This window comes from Prinia subflava, chromosome 3, assembly GCF_021018805.1.
Source record: "Prinia subflava isolate CZ2003 ecotype Zambia chromosome 3, Cam_Psub_1.2, whole genome shotgun sequence".
NCBI lineage: Eukaryota > Metazoa > Chordata > Aves > Passeriformes > Cisticolidae > Prinia > Prinia subflava.
The window spans coordinates 98,938,251-98,958,249 of NC_086249.1; the positions used below are offsets into that span (position 1 = coordinate 98,938,251).

The window sequence follows — 19,999 nt, forward strand, 5'->3', positions numbered from 1 at the left end:
TATGCTTTACCTGGGGAGAAAGCTCTTAGGAAGTAGATAACAGTAAATGAAATTGTAGTCTTTCCAAACATGTAAAAGACATGTGGTAGGAGTGGGGTTTTTAGGTAGGGACATAATATATTCTGTATAAATGGCTTTCAGATAATTAAATAATACTCAGGAAGTCAGATTGATAATATTTTAATGTTTCTTCTAAACAAACCTACCCCAGGAGTGTTCCAGTTGTTGCATTGCACCTGGTTTGGGACTGAGAAGCTAGAACAGGAGTGTTTATTTTTCAGACTGAATGTCTACTGATGTTTTAGCTAACAGTGTCCCTGGAATAGACCTGCTTTCATAAAAAGCTCCAGAAGAACCTAAATATTGATAACTTTAAGAAATGATGCAGCTCTTTGGCTTCATGAATTGTACAGATGACAAAACTAAAGTTAACAGCTGTACCACTTGTCAGAGTTCTGTTGCAGAATGGGAAAAAAGCCATTTCCCCCTTCCCTACCTGGATCCTGTCATGCCCATCCCAGCTGGGAGAGGAGCAGGGGACCTTGCAGTATTTTAAGTCCCTTTTAACACAGCAGGTGAGAAACTAGGTGAGGGAAGATACTGCTGCTTCTTTATATTAGCCTTACTCTCCCTTCCCTTTCTGCTGCCTTCCCTTAAAGACTGGCTTTGTTCTCGATGTTCTGTATCCTTGGAACAAACGACAGTGAGGGAGAACAGTGCAGGCAGTTGGTGTGCCCTCGGTCAGATCCTCTCTCCTTTAATGGTACAAGCTGCACACAAGTTGCCATTAAACCTGGAGTCAGGAAATGTACCCAGCAGAGTGTGTGCCTGCCAGCTAAAGAGAGTTATCCTAATAAATGCAACAAAATCCTGCAGAATCACTGTCTTAAGACAGCAGCTTTTAATGCTGAAATTAGTTACCTTCCCAATTTGAGAGATTGCCACTGCTGGAATATGATTACCACCTTTGGAAATATGTATACAAATATTCTGTGCTTTATGCTTATAAATAGTGTATCTACCATTTGGGTACTTTCAGAATGGAGAAAAAGAATATGTAGGTTAGTTATGGAAAGAAATGTAAGCTTGGTTTGTTATTTCAGGATTACTTCCTCTTTCGTGCGAGATGTTCTCCTTGGTAGGAGGCTGCAGCCTGTGGATAGTGAGCAGGGTACTGCTGGTAAATAGCAGGGGTGGTGTTAGTGTGTCCTGGGCTCTCTCACAGGCTTTAAAACTCAGTGCTCCCCACTGAGTCATTATAGTTCCTACTAGAAGTGTGTGGTTCATTGTTCTTGGTTTTGTTTTTGAAGCATCCCTGACAGCCAAGCAGCCAAGCAGGAAAGGTCACGTGTTGGTTGGATCAGCTGCCAATAACTCAGAATTGAACACTCAGCATTGGCATAGGGCTGTACAGCTGTCCAGTGTTGTCACATACCTAAGGTGATGTATAACCTTAGAGAAGATGGATGGAAGAGGGATTCGGAACAACAAACTTTGGTGTTTCACTAAGGTCTGTGAAGACCTAAAAGCAGGAAACTAAGAGTTGGACAGAGGAATGAATGAGTCAGTGGTAGGTCAGGATGTTCCTGTGATGTGACCAGCCCTCTTCTGCTTTATTAGCTGGCTTATGACGGTAAAAAATATTTTTGTACTTGTCTTTGTTCAACCCCTTCTTCCAAGCCACTTAGAACTATTTAGTCAGTTTGAACTGAGAGTGTCAGAGTAGAGGACTGAAGTATAATTAAACTCCTTCCCTTTAGGGGAGGGGACTGTTAATAGAGAGTAAAGCTGTGATTTGTGGGAGCTTGGAAATGAAGAAGTTTGAGAGGAAAGTCAAGAGAGCAGAGAAAAACCATATTTGTTGGAGAATGGGCATAATTAGTTCCAGGGAGGTCTGAATACTTGTAAGTGCTGTAAAAATCTAATGTGGATTGATGAAGGGAAGTTTCTGCACTACAGCTACTGAGTGAAAAGCTGTATTTGATATTTCCTAGAGAAGGGCATACTGTTTCCTTCTGTAATGAAGGAGGTGAAGTGAAACACAATTTGTGTTCTGCAGTCAATTCAGCAACTCTTTATTTCGTCACTAGTCCCTAATACGATTTCCTTTGAAGACATTAAAACATATTTTGGCTTCTCTGTTTTCTTTTTTCTTCTGCCTGTGTTTTCCCCAGTTTCCCAACCTGTGTGTCAGTGTTCTGGTGTTCATTCCCAGAGAACATGATATGCCAAGTGCCAAGGCAGAGGCAGTGACTTGCTCTGCTCCTGTTGGGAAACATCCCGTGGCGGGGGGAGGCACAAAATCCCCTTTTTCCCAACACAGTTCCAAGTAGGCAGAGCCAACAGAGGAGTTGTGACTCATGGATGTGGATGCTTTTGTTCTGTCTCGGTGTTTTGATTTTGAATGTTTTAGAAATTCACACTCAAGTTTTGTTAGGAGGGTAAAACATTAAAGACTAACTGAAATTTATTGCAAAAAAAATGACCCCGCTCAAGAGGGGGAGCATAGGAAAGGTATCTTTAATTCACTGCACTGCTGCCACTTGACAGAGCAAGGGAGCACTCCTGGGTGCTGCCTCTTCTAATGGTGTGTGTTTATTTGGGAGACTGTTGCTAAAAAAGCTGTCTGAAAATGGGGGGTAATAAATGGCAAAAGAAAATAATAATGCAATGGGTGAAGAAAATAGAGCAGTAGCCAAGTCTTTCATGACCTGTTTATTTCAGTAAGTTTAGCAGTTTCTTTATCACAGATATTTGGGTTATGACAATGTGACAATCATTAAATGACGCTAATTTTATTTTTATTCAAGAAGCAAAGAGCAAAGGTCATTTGTTTTGGCATAGAGTAGTCTGCCAAGAAAAATTCTGGCTATTAAAAGAGATTTTATATATATTCTGGAAAAAAAATTAAGCCCTCTGCTTCTGTCAACCTACAATACTTAGCAACAACAAGCTAAACACTGTGGTGGTGAGATTTCAGAGTGCCTTAATGTCTGCTCTTTATTCACATTTATTTGCCTTTACAGAGAGTTGATGAACTTGCTTTAAAATCATTTTGCTCCTTCATCCCACATCTCGTAGTGCCATGCCTGCAGTTTTGTAGCAGGCTGGGATGTCTTCATGGAGCACCATTCACCTCAGCACTGCAAGTACTGCAGTCTGCTCCTGCATGAGGAATTATTACAGTGTTGGGCAGGCCAGGCTGGAAACATTCACTTCCCCTCTTTGTTCATTACAACAGCGTGGCCAACCTTTTTACACAGAGGTTTGCTTCTAAGGGTTTGGATTTATGGAAATTGAGGACATCTGGGTGGTGTGATGAGTTGATGTGTAACCTGGCCTCTGAAGACTGGTGCTAACCCTTAGGAGTAGGTAATTTATTAATAAAAACACATTTATTCGTGGTGTTCTTCTAATTTGGTTGGGCAGTTGCACCTTTCTCTTACTTTGCTGAAAGCTTTTATTTTCCTGACTTTTCCTATACTAAAGGACTCCAAGAAGCTGCACTACTCGTGCTTCCTCCAGATGCAGTTCATGTTGGCTCTCTGCCTGGTGGGTGCAGTGAGCTTCAGGCACTTGCTCAATTGAGAGCATCTCCTGTCTGTTCTCTTTCCAAGATGAGGTACAAAGTGCATGTAAGGTCTTGTAGGGCAGGTTGGGATCCTCTCGTGCAGTGCAGGTTCCTTTGCCAAGTCACAGAAATTGTTCTGCCCTTGAACTTTATGCAGGCATCCTGTTTTAATCAGTGCCTGACTCTGAATGAATTTCCATGTGTTCATTCTGATTCCAAAAAACCTGATCTATAGACTAAAGATAATGAGTTGACTTGATGATCTCTGCAGGGTGAATTTAAGTCTTAGTTAAGGTATAAGTAATTACAGTGGAGAATGTAATACCTTTTAAGTTCACTTATGCAAAACAGGTTGCATTTTGTTTGAAATTATACACACCCACTTACTTCATATTAGCATTTTTGATATTCTGAATTTGAAAAGCCTTGAAAAATGTTAAACCATTTCGAAATGGTCAGATGTTATCTTTTTCTTGGATAGTGTTCCTATACTACTGAAATCAGCCTGCATGCAGAACTGGTACAACTCAAAAGAGGGATTAGTTTTGACCGTGGAGTTCAAATACTGATGTATTTGTTCCAGTATTTGGGAATCAAGAGAAGCTTGTCCAAGTTGATTGTAATTTGCAAACTCATCAGGATATTTCCTCTTTTGTTTACAGACTTGATATTTGCAAGTTCCCTGCCTTGACAGCAATCACCATGGATAGTGGTAAGTTTAACCTACTGATGAGTGTGCATTCTCTATTATTTCCTGTTGAGTGGACAGTAACACACCCCAAAACTGTCTTCAGCACATAATCCCAGTCTCTTTGCACAAAAGATGCCCTCTGGCACTGAACTGGCTTTGATGTTACATGTGATGTAGATCTTTGCCTACACAGAGCTGAACTGGACAGCTCTGTTCTGGCAGAGCTATTACTTGCTGACCATAAAAATCATCACAGACTTATTGTGGCTCTTTGAAAGCTGGCTGCAGAATGAAGACCACGGAGCTGAATTTCCAGCCCTGAGTACTTTAGTTTTAACTGTTTTTAAGCTTGTCTCTGTAACTCCCAATTCTCAGAGAAGAAGTCACTTTTTAAACTTTAAAAATAAAAACACAAATCATTTTTCTCCTTCCAACCCTCTCAAACCAAATGGATTTATTAAGATAACCTACAGAAGGATTTAACAGCAGTAGCAGCTTCAAATAAGCAACTAAAATGTTTGTTTTTACTATTTAGTAGTGATTTTAATCTGCTTAGATGTTGGTAAGGAGTCAAAAAAGAAAGCTCAATAATGGTCTCACCAGAGCTGGTTTTGGTGTCCGGGCTGCCCTGGGCTTTGCTTTGGCAGCACTTCAGTGTCTCAGAATATTTCTCCCATGCTGCTGCTCCCTGTTCCCTCTGTCACTACAGACCTAAAGCCTGTTTCCTTTCCCTGTGACAGCTTCAGCTGGCAGGCTGCAAAATATTTATCCTCTTGTGTCTGTGCCTGGCTCCAGTTGTGACTGAGTTTCACCTTGCTAGAGTATCCATTCACTACTAGCATAGCAGACAGGCTTTCCAGAGGATGTGCAATAAATTGATCTGACTGTATTGTTCTCTCTAATAATAATAAGTGAAACTAAGTCTTTGGAAGCTTTCTGATACGTAAAAACTTGGTAAAAGCCAATTATTACATACAGAGCACAAGCATGTCTGAAGAAATGATGTATTCAAACACATTAAATTTGGTTGCTGTATAACTTCATCTATATCCTACAAAAACTGGGGAAGTAGAAGATTTGGATGATTTGTGTCATATAAGGCCAAAATAATGATTTTGACTGTTTTTAAATTCTTTATTTCCTGATTAATCTCTTTAACAAAGTGAAGTGACTTACCTTGCTTCATTCCTTTATTCTTACCACATGCAAGTCTTCCCTGACTATGTTCAGCTCCCCAGTAACAGCTGCAGTGAATTCAGCCATGCTATGGCTTAGCTAGGTGGGCATCCAACCCAAGTGGGCTTTTTGCACACTCCTATCCAGCTATAGCTGAACATCTACATGATTATGGTCCTGGAATACTGAGAAGTCAGAGTGGGTTCTGCAGTACAGTTCCATTATCTTTTTTTATAAGACTCATCAGGCAGTGCCTGATTCTCATTAAATCCCCGTATTTCAGTTGCAGGTTTTTATTGCCTTGATACATCTGTATTGACTTCTCAATGAGATTTGAAATCACTAGGATTATGTAAAGCATTAAAAATGTCACATCCAAACAAACAAGTTAATATATTTCATTTTTATTTCCAACCTTGCAGGGTCAAAATGTGTTCCTGGTCTGGACTAGCCAGAGATTTTTATTTATCAGATACATTCATAATTAATATGGGATACAGTTTATTTTCCTCAGCAGGCTTTTTTTTTTTGTCTCTGTACTATGTGCATTTTGTATACTATATTGTGAGAAGACAGGCCTTCTGCTTATGAATTGTTAAATAAAAACTTTGGGGGTATAGATAGTCCTATATTGTCCATTCTTGAACTGAAATAACATTTTGCTGTTCTTCATCAATGCATTTCAGAAATGTATGATTATCTCCTTTTGGAAAACCAAAGTATTAACTAAAAGCTCATACCAATATATATCAAATACAGTATTTCTTAACATACCAGCTTTTAAACCTTTATTCTTTTGGAAATTGGAAAGTGCATGCAGAAACAAGTATTTGTGTCTTCTTTCTGAGAGCCACAATCTGTAAACCAGGGTATTTTCAGCAACATGCATTTCCCTGTGTTTGTTTTGTCTCTGCATCCAATACAAAGCTGTCATCGTTTCTCTCATTGCTCTTTTTGGGGATGGATTCCAGCCATGAAATGAAATCCCTTACATTTTATCTGCTGGAGGAAGAGAAACTTAATTTAGAGTGCATTATCTACTCTTCAGTGCCTCTACATATGGGCACTTTTAGGAGAGTCTGTCCTGACACTTGTTCCCTTCAGGAATGCCCATAAGGAGTTGGGAGAAGTAGGAACAGCACTTGCAGTCCATCCCCAGGCATGGCTGCATTCCTGATATGGACGAATCCTTCAGCTCATCGCCTTGAGGTGATCACTGAGGCATGAGGCTGAAAGAAACTAAATTATTCAGGCCTAGAGGGAAGTGAGGGGAATTGTGCAGGACGTGGAAAAAAAGCCATCTTTTATTCTTTCCTTTTTGAAGAGATTTTTGAATATTAATTTCTGTTATTCACTCGATGAACTTACACAATAGGAAGTGTCCATGTGCTCGTCTGTGTGCTGAAGAAAGCCAAATTTGCAGCAGTTGCAGATCTGGATGCACTGAACCCCAAGCATCCTCATGAGCAGGGTAATTCGTGTGATGCATGGGTGTAATGTATTCAGCTGGGAGCACAGGAGTCCGTGGTGGTGTGGAATTCAATCTTCACATCTTCATATAATCCTTTGCAAAAGGAAGATCGCTGTTGTTGGGGAAGATGCAACAGGAAAGCCTTATAAATATGACTGCTTAGATTTTAAGAATATGAAACCTACAAGTGAGATAGAAATGAAGGCAAGCTTTGAGATGTAAGAAACCGAGCCCTCGGCTACTGAACAATGGTGTGGCTAGCTAAAGGCAATCCCCCTTGATTAACCAATGCCCTCCTGCTTGCCAAGGGTGCAGGGAAGAGAATGGTAAGGTAGGGATTCCTATAGGCTGTATGGAAATGCTGTAAGATTTGTATCTTGCACTGGATTGGTTAGTGTCAATTAGAATATTCAACACAGAAGGAGATTTATGGTGTTGTAACAAGAACTTGGCTCTCTTTCTGGCCTGGTTCTAGCTGTGGCTGGCAGCTCTAAGCAGTGCTCTGCACCCACGCCCTGTGCAATAAACCACGTGTGCAAGAGCTGCCTTGTCTGCAGAGATACCTCCTCCATGTCCTGGCTGCCAGTGACTCTCCTGCACACTCTCTAATGATTTGTAAATTGTGACTGACTGACCCTGGCTGGATGCCAGGTGCCCCCAGACCTGCTCTGTCACTGTCCCCCACCACAGACAGCATCAAGGGCTCCAGGGGAATCTCAGCTCTGGCACCTGGAGCGCCTCCTCCCCTTCCTTCTCCACTGGCACTGGGTAATTTTCTAGCAGCTTCTCACAGAAGCCGCCCCTGTAGCCTGGCCATGTAGATCCATTACAGTAGTATACCACAGACACTAAACAAGTTGAGATTAGTTATGCCTAATTATGCTAATCAGTGCTAGCAGATATCACCACATCTGTCTAAAGCAAAAACACAGTTTCCTTGCTGCCCTTCTTTTATAACATTAAAAATCAGATGATTAAGGGGGGGGGAAAAAACCCTTCAGGCTAACTGCAAATGAAGCAATGCACAAAGTGATTGTGTAGGCCAAGAAAGTGCTGCAAATGCAGTCGTGTGGCAGTGCATTGAGTCATTATCCCCTCTTGCTGGCACTCAGAGCCCATGAGCAGTGTAGCACTGACTCGATGTTCCTGCTTCCTGACCTGAAATACCTGGAGAATTCCTGCATCATGCACTGCAGATGTACCTCCTGGGTAATTCAGGCTGATGGATTTCAAAGTGTTCCCGGTTAATGCATATGTAAAAATCACGGGGTCAGAGAGTTTGATGGAAAGCTGGAACATCAGAACAAAAGAGATTGCTTCCAGCTCTCCTCCTTGTACAGCAAACTAAGGGAAGCAATGAAGAGTACCTATGTCAGAACATCGGTTGCCTTTTAGGATTGTTTCGTTTGATTCATTGAATAAGGTGAGGTTTTCTGTATTGTTCAAAAAAATAGAAAGACACTTAAAAGAGCTCCCATTTCATGGTTGAGAGTTCTGGAGTGAAGGGAGCAAGTCTGCTTCAAAGTTGCTTATAAAAACTTACAGACTTAAACACTGATAAATGCAGCTGTCTGTTGTTTGTGATTCTGGGTAATAGTCATAAATATTTATATCAAAAACTTCACAACATTCTGGCTGTGATGCCCTCAGGCAGTTGGAAATATAATTGTGGATATTGACAAGCAGGATTTGTTTGTTCTGTGTCAGCTTGAGCTGAGCATATGCCTGTCTCTTCCAAGGACTTCCTGGGTACCAGCTTGAGTCTTGTTTCACCACACATGACTGTGATCATGAATTGAATGAGGTCTGAATTGAGGTCTGTGCATTTATTACATTTTAGCAATAACTACTGAAATTGTAGGCCCAGCTACTTACCACAGTGAGCAAAACTAAGAAAGGCCTTTTATCATATCAAATAAAGGTGAAGACTTTGAAAAAACTTCTTCTCAAAGGCATATTTTCTTGGAGCAATTCTAGCATGAGGTGTTGGGTGTCTATTTTAGAAGTGACCTTTGTTGACTCTTGTCTTCTTATTCAGTTTTCTTAACAGAGGACAAAGCCAACTCTGTGTTAAAAAGATACCCAAGAGCCAACTCATTTCTGGAAGAAATAAAGCAAGGTGACATAGAACATGAATGCAGAGAAGAAATCTGTAGCTATGAAGAAGCACGAGAAGCATTTGAAAATGAGGAAAAAACGGTATGTTTTACATGTAAAGATGGGTGGGGTGTATTCACACTAAACTTTTGGGTGTGCTGAGTGCTTGTGTATTTTCCAGCATTGCATTAGATTTGGGTTTTGCAGGGAAATTGTGATTTTGAGGCCAAAGTTGCATGGGGAGCCTTGCAGATTTCTTCCAAAATTTACACAGGTGACACATTCCACTCTTCAGTGGCTGAGCTCTGCATCAAAAAAAACCAGTGTATTAAGGCATACTGGACATTTTAAGTTCTTGCCATCTTATTGTTGGTATTGATGTGTATCTCACACATAGCTGGAGAGATGGGTAAGACTGGCATGAGAATTTGCAGATTTATTAAAATGAAGTTGTAGGACATGTGGTGTCTTTTCAAAGCTGCTTCTTTCTGAAGCTGTAAAGGGCTTGCACACACATTTTTACCTCCCAAATTTGACTTGGTGTGACTGCTCCTAATGATAGCTTATTGTGTAATTAAAAATAATGTGTACAATGAGAAAACTTGTATGAAGTTCTAACACGGTATCACCTCTGCGTTTTATTCCAGTCACTAGAGAAAACATAACCTAAACGTGTTGTCTGCCAGCTTCTTTCTCCCATTTAGGAACATTTTATGCTATGGTAATTAGCATTTTCCTTGCAGGGGTATTTGGGAAGTAGTAAAATAGAAATAAATACATTTCTTTTCTGCCACAAGTGTTGAAGGAGCTTCCAATAAGGTCCTGACCTTTTATCCATTTCCACTACTGTATCCTTTTTCCCTGGCTGCTCTATTCTGCTGTGGGGAATTGTTCATGGGCCAGGCTCTGCTAATGGTGCCTGAGCAGCCTCATTTCCTTGGGCTTTATTTAGTGCAGTGTCCCCCAGCAGTATCCATCCACAGCCACTTAGTAATGCTTAACATCTGTGGCCCAGGGGAAGGGAATGGAGGCAGCAGACTGGGAACATGAGATACTGTATTCAGAGAAACACAGGATCAAAGCTTTCATAGTGTAGATAGACTGGAATTCAAATAGGGGCTTATTTATCTCATGATAAATAAGGTAGCTTATTTATCTCATGGTAACTTTTTGTCTAATCTCCGTCTTCATATTTTTTATCAAGTCTGCTTCTTTGTTTTTCTGCAGTCTTCTGGGCAGGTCTGCAACATGGTGATTTGTAATATTAAAAGAATATCGAGCAGTTCCCTCAAGTTATTTTTGGTGTGTGAGTTTTTAATTAGCATTGTGTATGTCAAGTGTGCATACATGCTATTCAGTATTTTCAAGGCTGGGGGATTTTGAAATATTCAGAATTATTATTTAAAACTTGAAATTTAGTGATAAAAATAAAACTGTGATGTTAGGCTAGACCCAACAGGGAAGAATTTGCAGGACTTTGTGGGTAAAATAGAATATGAAATTCTGTGTTGACAAATGTAATGCAAGTGGAGGAATTGGGAACATTCATTATAATATATGATTGTCTCTGAACACAATTCAGGAATAAGATCTAAATTTCAATCTATGAAGACTTCAGTTTAATGCTGAGCAGTCAAAGAAAGCCAAAACAAAAAGCCCAGAGTTCTAAGAATCTAAAATAAAAGAACAGGGATCAAAATAAAGAGCTTACCCACATCTTGAGTGTGTACAACTCTCATCTCCCTGTGTCTTTAAAAGCAAATTAGTAGGTGAGGAAGGACCAGAGAAGTGTGACAATTGATCAAAGATATGGAAAGACCTGTGTAACAACAATAGATCATAAAATACTTGACTCAGGGAATATGTGATGATGTCTGTGCGATGAAGGCTGTGCTGAGGTCAGTCACTTGCCATCCTTCTGATAGCAGAGCTAAGAGGGCCTCAAAGGAAACTGGAAAGGTACAGGTTCAAAGCAAACAGAAGTCTCTCCTCACCACAGCTAATGGAGCTGTGGACAGGATGTCTCAGATCCTGAAAGCCTGAATAGGTTCAGAGAGCAGTGATGTAAATGTAGGGAAGATAAATCAGTCTGGAACCCTTAATTAAGAGGAATCAACTTTGGCTAATGGAAATCCTTGAGGTACAAAGATGTGAAATCTGGGAGAGTATCCCTGCCTGCCTGAGTTTGAACTCTTTCAGCAGTCTCTAATGATTGCTGTCAGAGAGAAGTTTACAGATAAGGTGAGCCCTAGGTGTGATCTTGTAAAGCTGTTTGTTGGTGGTGTTTGTAGCCTGCAGGCAGCACTGGTCACTGGTCAGGTGTTAGAGGTTGTTAGGATGCTCAAAGATTTATTCAAAGGTTACTGTGTGAAGTATCTGAGTGTGATGCACTGATATTAATTTCCATTAACTCATTTTTAAATTAAACTGCATGAAGATTTTAAAAGCTGTAAGTCACAGATTTTTTGTGCAATTGGTAACTTCTTTTTGTTGCTTTACTCAAGAAAAGCAAACAAACTACTGCTAAAAAGCTTAGTAAGCAACTCAAAACTTGTCAGCACCAGATCTAAAATGATGTGATCAAGTAAGACTTCCAGTGTCACTCTGTGTGTAATTATGGATGCTGGATAAATACTCATAAGAGAAGATGTGACTCTTTTCCTGCCACTTGAATCTGGGGGCAGACCAGAAGGGGAGAGTGTAGCAGGTGCACTCACTTCCCCTTAGTGCTCTGTTCTCACCCTCTGCCTGGTGAATACCAAGCTGTCTTCTGACTGGCTTATTATCAGTCCACCTTTAAAACAAGTCAGGCAATGGACAAAGAATCATTTGAGGATGACAGTGCTGCCAGATGTGGTAAAGGCTCTCCCTGAAATTCTCAAGAGAATTGAGTCTTGACTTCCTTGTGGATCCCTTATTTGATTCAGCATCCAGATCCAGCTAACTGATACTGACTGTTCTGAGAAGTATTACAAATGAAAGGGCAACAGAATTCTGGAAAATTTTGCTGTAACTGTCTTTGAGACGCCTTTGAGAATTCCTTTTCATTATTTCAAACTGGATTTGCCAAAGCACTAAGGTACATTCAGAAAAATAGTTCTTGGCAGGAATATATGTTAAATGTTTTCTAAGTCTTTTCCATTGCAGTTATCTGATTCTGTGCCTGCTTACGTTTTTCAACCTTAAAAGGCTTTTACACCTGTTATTCCCAGTTGTATAGCACTCAGAGATAAATGATTACTGAAGTGTCCTTTTCATTAATCACAAGTTAGTAATTCTGTGGAGCAGAAAGTCCTTTCTGTTGTCAGTTAGAGACCAGCAACTGTGGGAGGGATGTTTGTGAGGTGAGTTTTCCAGCTTATAAATTACTCTTTAACTTTCTGTGTGAATTCTGTAGATACTTTGTAAATTTTCAGTCTTCCCCCTCTTGGTCTTTTTCAAACAGTAGTTCTTTTACAAACAGAAAATACAAATACAATTTGTACAACTGTAAAATCCTCACATTGTGCAAACTCATCTAAGTTTCTGTGGCTTTGTTGGGCAGGATTTGACTGTGACCAGCTGTCTTGTACTCCTCCTGCACCATCCCTTTACTCTGCAGTGTAATTGTGGGGTGGCAGAGCAGAGTGACAGCTTGGCAGCTGTGCAGCTCAGACCTGAAAGATGAATTTCCTGCAGCTCCTGTCAATTGTGGCAGTCTAGAGCTAAAAGTCTTTGTGCTTCCCTTGGAGAGCTGACTTGCAAAAATGCAAGCTGGGAACCCAGGATCTAGTATGCTAACAAGTTTATTTTTTATGCAGTTTTGTGGAGTTGGTTTTTTTATTATTGGTTTTGGGGTTGTTTGGTTTTGTTTTTCTTTTCCTGTGAAGAAGAACATTTAAAGTTTTTTTTAATGACTAAGCAAGAACTGAATTCCTCTGTCTTTGTAAGATAGTGTTAGACCTCAAGTAGTTTCTGACCAGGGAGTGGGGAATGTCTAAACTATCTTGAATTTTCTTTGTCTTGCATATAAATGAAAGAGGACATTAAACTACTTTCATCCTTAAGGCAGTTTAAACTCTTATTTTAAGCTCTTTATGCATCTGTCTGGTCACATCACCAAGTCAAACATCCCTAAAGCAACACACCCTGTTCTGCACTAAGTGCCTGCAAATCTGGGAGAGCAGAACAGATTTGCTGCTGCTTTGCTGAGTAGCAGAGTGCCAAGGAGAGATGCTGTTTCAGCTTTCTGAAGATACACAGACATTTCCTACAGCAGATAGATCTGACCTAGAGATAATGTGGAAACAATATTCACATTCCTGTCACTATTTGCTACCCTTCTCTTGGAGAAGGTGAATTTCCTCTACAGTCTGCAACACATAACAGATTGTTAGGGAGAAGTGTGATTCCTTCTTTTTCATCAAAACGACCTTTTTCCTCCAGAGAGTCTTTAAAATGACATATCCTTGCACAGTATATTTAATTGCTTTCAGTAAATCTTGGGTCTTAAAAACAGACATTGTACGATTTTATTCCTTTGCTGCCACTGAGGCCACAGAACAATGATGTGAGAAGTTTGATTCCAGTACATACAGCAGCATTTCATAATCCTAATGAATCCTTTTCCGCTTTTTCAGTTATTATATATTAATATAATATATATTATAATAATATAATATTAATATATTATTTATTCCACTAAGTAATCTAGTTAGCTGGAATTCTAACCAGATGCAAAAGTAACAGGTATTCTTAATTGCCTGGTAGTCTGGTGGGGAGAGGGTGAGGTTCTGCCAGGTTTTATCATGCAGAGATCCCAAAAGCCCTCAGTTGTGCAGCTAATGATATTTTTCAGTGTTAGTTCCCCCAAAATACATTTTTCTAAACTCTGAACAGTTGGCTTGGGGTCCACTGTGGAACACATGTCAAGGAGAGCCCTTGTAGAGAAGTCTTTAGAGTCCATCTCTCCAGTCTCTCTTGCTTGGTTTGAAGCCAAGGCCACCTGACACAGCTTAGATGATTTGGACCTGGGTTCACCTCAAAGAGGGGCACTGTGACAACCTGCTTGTGTTATCAAGCCTTAAAATTTAGGGAAAATGCCTTATCCTGGATTGGTGTAGGAGCTGAAATTGTTTTGGTTTTTGAATTTGCACCTACACATAAGAACGACTGAATTTATATTTGGTAAAGAAAATTTACAGGAGAGTCAATTGTTTCATGTACATGGCATTGCTCTTAACCTGAGTAAATTCTGGTCCAGAAGTGTGTGATTTGCCCGTGGTGTCCTGGTCCTGCCTTTGCACAGGGAAAGGCCTTGACCTCCAAGCTGCAGGGATTGTGCTGCTCCTGGACTCAAGCTGCCTCTGGGGTCAGTTTGGTGGCATTTTCTGTTTAATGCTCATCATGTGGCAGCAGGCCTGAACTAAAAAAAATTATGAATCTGATTGGTCTGTGCACAAAGTCAGCCTGCAACCTAAATACATCATTTACTAGCAACTGAGAAATCACAATTTCAGTTCTACCTGGTGACTATTTTATAAATAGTTGCATGAAATTGTGCTGTCATTTAAAATTAATGTGATGCTGGCAGGAGGATGAGAGGGTCAAGTCTGTGCATTTTAAAAGAAAACTAGAGTTCAGAGATTCTGGCATGGACTGGGAGGGTGTCATTAATTACAGTGTTTTGGGGTTTGTTTTTTTTAATTATACTCCAATATACTAAAACACACTAAATTATGACTATAAAATTCAGTGGAAGTGTTTCATAGCAGGAGAAACATTACAGGTAAAGATGGCTACTTTTTTGAGTCAGGGTATGCTTTTCTTTTGTGCTGTTTCTTCATTGCATTCACTGCAGAAGAAATTTGATGGTAACATGGTATTTGTGCTCCCACTTGCTCATATTAACACAGTAAAGAGGAATTTCAAGTATTGGTGTCCCCCTTCATCTTTGTTTTCGTTTGTTCATATTTTCACTTTATGTTCCATTTATCTGTAGCTCTGTTGTCAGGGTTTCTAGACTATAATAACCTGTGTGATAGTCTCATAGTTATGGAGCTATTTTTAACTGTAAACAGAGGATCTGGATCAACTCAAAATAAGCTGACAGCAATTGCTGTCTGAGCCAGAGGGTGGGGCATGTCTAAATTATGATAAGACAGTGCAGCATAGTTGTGCTTTGCCAAAATGGTCTGTCATTGTGAGCCAGTGTTTCCATATAAAATTGCACTAGTGTATTATTGCAATTTTAAACAAACAAACAAATTCCCCCCCAAAAAAACCAAACAAACCCAAACCTGTACCTTGAGTGGTGCTGACAGATTCTGATCTGCCAGATGGCTGATGTTCGTGCTGATTAGGCAGGGGCTTTTGAGATATTTCTTTCCTAGTTTGTTTTGTGGTTGGGTTTTTTCTTTTCTGAGTGTATTATTGCTTAGCCCTGTCTCTGCTGCATGTTTGTAAATATTGAGTGCAGATCTAAGAATGTTAAAAGTTGTGAGGAGTTTGTTTGCAAAACCAAATCTCTCTTATATCATTAATCACATGAGAAGAAAAATTGAAAGTTTGTCTGTGCTTATCCATGCCAGTTCTTCTTTTAATCATCAATGTTTGAAATGCCTTTTGTTTTTCTCCTCATGCTTTAAAACACTTGCTTACATTGCTTGTTTTTTATTAACTGTGTTATAGTTTCTGACATGTTGTGTCTTGCTCTTCTAGAAGGAGTTCTGGAAAGTCTACAAAAACGGACTTCAGGGAGAAAGTAACACAGGACATAGCTGGTATTCATTTTACCTTGCATTTCCATTAATCATTGGCCTTTTTGTCATCCTCATTGTCATTTTTGTCATCTGGAGATGCCTGTTTAAAAAGAAAATGCGTAGGCAGTCTGTGTACGTGCACAGGGGAGCCCACGGAGCGCTGGGCGATGGTGCTGACGGCAGAGGGCCCCTCCCGCCGCCTCTCAGCATTGTTCATTCCCCACAGGACGAAATGTATGAAGTCAGTGGGCTCTCTCCAGGAGGTCTGAGCTTTTCGGACGCACAGTCAGACTCAATATCCACAAGGCTCTCAAACTGTGATCCTCCTCCTTCCTATGAGGAAGCCACGGGGGAAATCAGTGTGAGAAGAAGCGAAACTGAGCAGCATTTAGACCCACCCCCACAATACGAAGACATTGTGAATTCCAGTTCAGCCAATGCCATTGCACTAACCCCCATTGTCACCAGTACTAAGTGAAACAAGAGGAATGCCACGGACCTTTTAAACATCATTAATCATTTTGTAGCACTTTATCTTGGCTTATTATGCATTTCTGTAATCTAACGGACTTGTATACAATGAATTTCACCTTTTTTAGGTTCTTTGGGTTTGGGATTTTTTTTTTTCCCCTATCGAATGTCCTAAAAGATAAGGAATCTGTATTGAGAGTGTAATGCAGATACAGATGTGGTGCTCTGTCATACTTCTCCAAAGTACCTCTGTTTTGAAGGATGTCACTCATTTTATTCCAAACACTGTCCACATTCCCCACAAGACTTGTGGGATCCCCCTCCCCTTTCTTACTGCAGACTGTCAGAATTCCCTGCAATAGGGAATCCTTAAGTGACATTTTAATAGTTATTTACACTAGAGGGGACTGATTTTGCAGTATTGCCTCTTGTCTGGTTGGTTCCTTTTTCTCACTTGGATTTTTGTTACCTGCTGCACCCTCTCCTGGCCCTCAGGAGGCTGGGAGCCTTTGTGTTCAAACCAGCATCTCGTGTAGAGATTGCTGGTGTAAGAGCAATAATTCCAGAGTCCTAGCAGGAGAGGTGTATTCTAAAGCTTTTGCTATTACAGCTCAAAGTTCTGTAAATGCTTAGAGGCTGACAATTCAAGACACTAATTGATGAATTTAATGGTGTAAGTTTTTATCTGTGTTCTACCTTTACTGTTTTCCTATGTGGTTTTACTTTTGTATTCTAGAGGTGAGAAGTGTGCATATGTTAACTTCAGAACTTGAAAGTTCATGCAACAGTAATAGTGAAGTGTTCATGAGTGGATAAAATCCTGATGGACTTCCTACTGTGAATTTCACTGGGACCAGGATGTAATCTATAAGCACATACACCCAAAGGCATTACTTTCCTTTTTAAAGGGGGAAAAAGGAAAGAAATTCAGTGTCTGTGACTTCCTTTTTTCTCCAACTATGAAAACCTTCCTCAAGGTTTTGCCAGCTATAAACCCCTTCCTCAAGTTCTGATACTCCCTTGCCTATTGACACGTACCTTGTGTGCACTGTGTGCTGGTGCCTGTGGAAATTCTTTGCAGAGAATATAAATGTCTTTTTTCAACAACAGATAGATTCATTGCTTATCCATTCCAACAAGGAATCCTGAGAACATGCAGGCATAACCCCAAGCATTAGTGTGGAGTGACTTTTTGAGGCTGAAGAGATGGATGCAAGTCACATACAGGCTTGTACAGAATTTCTTCCACTTGGTTTAGGTGGTACAAATTCTAGTGTGGTGATTCTTCTTTCACAGGTTGATGTAAAAGCTGATTGCTTGGTTTAATTTCTGAGTGTTAAGTTTCAGGTTTTTTCTTCCCACACCAAGTAGCGTGGCATTAGCTTAATACTGTTCTGTGTTCTACTCATCAATTAACACCAATTAAAATGCCCTGAAGGACTAAATTATGTTATGTTGGCTTTCCTGCAACAGAAACCCAAACTGTCCTGTGTCAAACACCCCAAATGAAATGCCAGTGCCATCTGTTTGAAATTGCTCTTAATGTCCCTCTCGTGGGGGCTTGGCCCCACTGTTCCCAAAGGATTTTTATGGAAGGAGACTGGAAGGACGTGGATGGTTATCAGTGGGTGTGTAAATGCACACTTTGGTGAATATGATCTAAGTTATCGACAAGTGGAGTCAGGAGTTCTCATTTTTGGCAAAGATTTGGTTGCCTTTGTTGCCTGCCTGGGGTCTTCAGCTGCTAAGGCAAGTTTTATTAGAGAGGAACTCCTGACTTCACTGTCCAAACTGTAACTCGTGTTTATATTCATTATATATAATAGCTATATTAAGATAAGCAGATAAGTACAGTATGTTTTGGACACTTGTAGTAAAAATTGCCTGGGTTTTGTTTGTGGACTGTGAGACCTTTTCTTTTGAAGTGGTTTTAGCTCTTGTGAATCCTGAATTGCCACTTGTGGAAGTTAAAGCTCCTTTCATAGAGAGCAAGAGTTAATAAATACACTGCTTTAGGCAGATTCACCAGAACAAAGTGCCTCATCCCAGCATGCAGGAACCACCTCAGAAACAGCTGGAACTTCAGTGTCTGTGCCATATTGGCACCTCCTGTGCCTGCCAGCACAGATAGTAGTTTTAGCAGTAACTTCCTTGTCAGGATACAGGACTTTCCTGTAGGAAATGCACGGAGATCACCCATGTCACATTAGGTTGTTAAGCAGCTGCCATCATCCCCTGAAGACGGGCAGTCTGCCTTAGTGGTTTAGAGATGAGCTGGCTTTTCCCTCTTTTCTGTGTTTTCTCTACTCTGTATTCCACCACCACTTTTAAAGAGTTTGTTTCTGGCTCCTAGGTTGGGTAAGCTACTTTATCCTGTTACTGTGTCCTGTAGATGTTTTTATGTGCAATCCAAAATCGATGCTTGCCATTCCAAAAAAAGTCACAACCAAAAACTATAAGTGATCTGTGAGTTGAATTAATTGGACAATGCCTTTTCCATGAGTACATGAGTATGAAAGCCATTGTGGGCTATAAATTTATGTCTTGGTGAATAAATTTAATATTTAAACAAAACCTGCGTGGAACAGTTGTGTAAATGCATTTCCTCTAAAAAACATGAACAGTTTTCTCCATGTTGGAATAGTGTCAACTTACAAATTGTTTGTTCTGTTTTGTGAAATGTGAGAAAATAGCTTTATCTTGTGGTTGGCTTTTCTAACCTGATTGAAAAATAAAATTTTATTTGTACTGGGTTTTTTTACAGTTTTTTTTTCTTATTATTTTACCTATCTTGTAATGGCATTGTCATGCAAAAAATATCAATTTATAGTTGTACCTCTCTAAGGTTTTGCAACTCTGAATGCAGTGCTGTCTTGACTGATGACATGAATAGTCAGGATACTGCCTTTCCCTCTTCTGAATGTAACATTGAATTTCATCTTGTATTAAGACTGAAATTATTTAGCTACTAAAACTAACTTCAAGGTGGCACTGTTTTTAGAAATTATGGAAATTGATTTGCTTAGATGATATTAACATTAGTGAAGGTTATTCTCTCTTCACTGGATGTAAATAACCTCTGATTACAGTATTGTATATTTTAAAGGGGTTTGGTTTACATTAAATTATCCTATTTAAACATTTTTGCCTATGTTTATAGGAAATTTTTTGTAACGTTTGTTTTTCAACATGCTAAATAAAAATTTTTAAGATGCCTCTAATGTTTCAAAATATCAATTTTACACAACTACAGTGAGTATTAAATTTGTGTATTTAAGTGGTCTTTTAATTTCCATCGTTCTATGGACTTAATCAGTTTGATGAATCCGTTGTTTTGATGATATAAAATACAAACATAATTTTGTTTGCAGATAGGCAAGTCTATTGTTTTAAAGTCCAGGCTCAATTTTTATCAGAGTTGTGAATTTCTATTGTTTCCTATTAAAAAAAAAGGCATTTAACACTGAGATGAGCTCATTTGCTTAGAGTCTGGTGTTAATAACACCAAGGTTGTGGGTGAACATCCCTGCATGGGCTGTTCACTTGAGAGCTGTGCTTAATGATCCTTTTGGTCCCTTCTAACTCAGAATATCCTGTGTTTTATTGTAGCCATAGCTAAATAAGTCACAAGCTCAGGGAAAGGAAACTAGCAAAAAATGTTCAAGTTGGAGGATGTAATTTCAAAGTTCCCTTCAGCCACTTGAAAATGATTACAAATTTCATGTCGGCTCCAGGAATGATGAATTAACAGAGAACAAAACCGAGCCCAACCTTTTGTAATG

General features: G+C 39.8%; 1 protein-coding gene across 4 annotated transcripts in view; it reads left to right on the forward strand.

Moving 5' to 3' along the window:
- The window catches only part of PRRG1 (proline rich and Gla domain 1), a 531,308-nt gene extending 512,338 nt beyond the window's left edge, over nt 1-18,970 (forward strand). For 2 of the 4 annotated variants that reach the window (XM_063393004.1, XM_063393006.1), the window contains exons 2-4: nt 4,234-4,283; nt 8,948-9,108; nt 15,706-18,970. In XM_063393004.1, the coding sequence (XP_063249074.1) occupies nt 4,274-4,283; nt 8,948-9,108; nt 15,706-16,224 (690 nt within the window). In that variant the 5' untranslated portion in view covers nt 4,234-4,273 and the 3' untranslated portion in view covers nt 16,225-18,970. Of the gene's footprint in view, nt 1-4,232; nt 4,284-8,947; nt 9,109-15,705 lie in introns of all 4 variants that reach the window. The other 2 variants (XM_063393005.1, XM_063393007.1) reach the window with 2 other exon arrangements.
- The last annotated feature ends 1,029 nt before the right edge of the window (nt 18,971-19,999 follow it).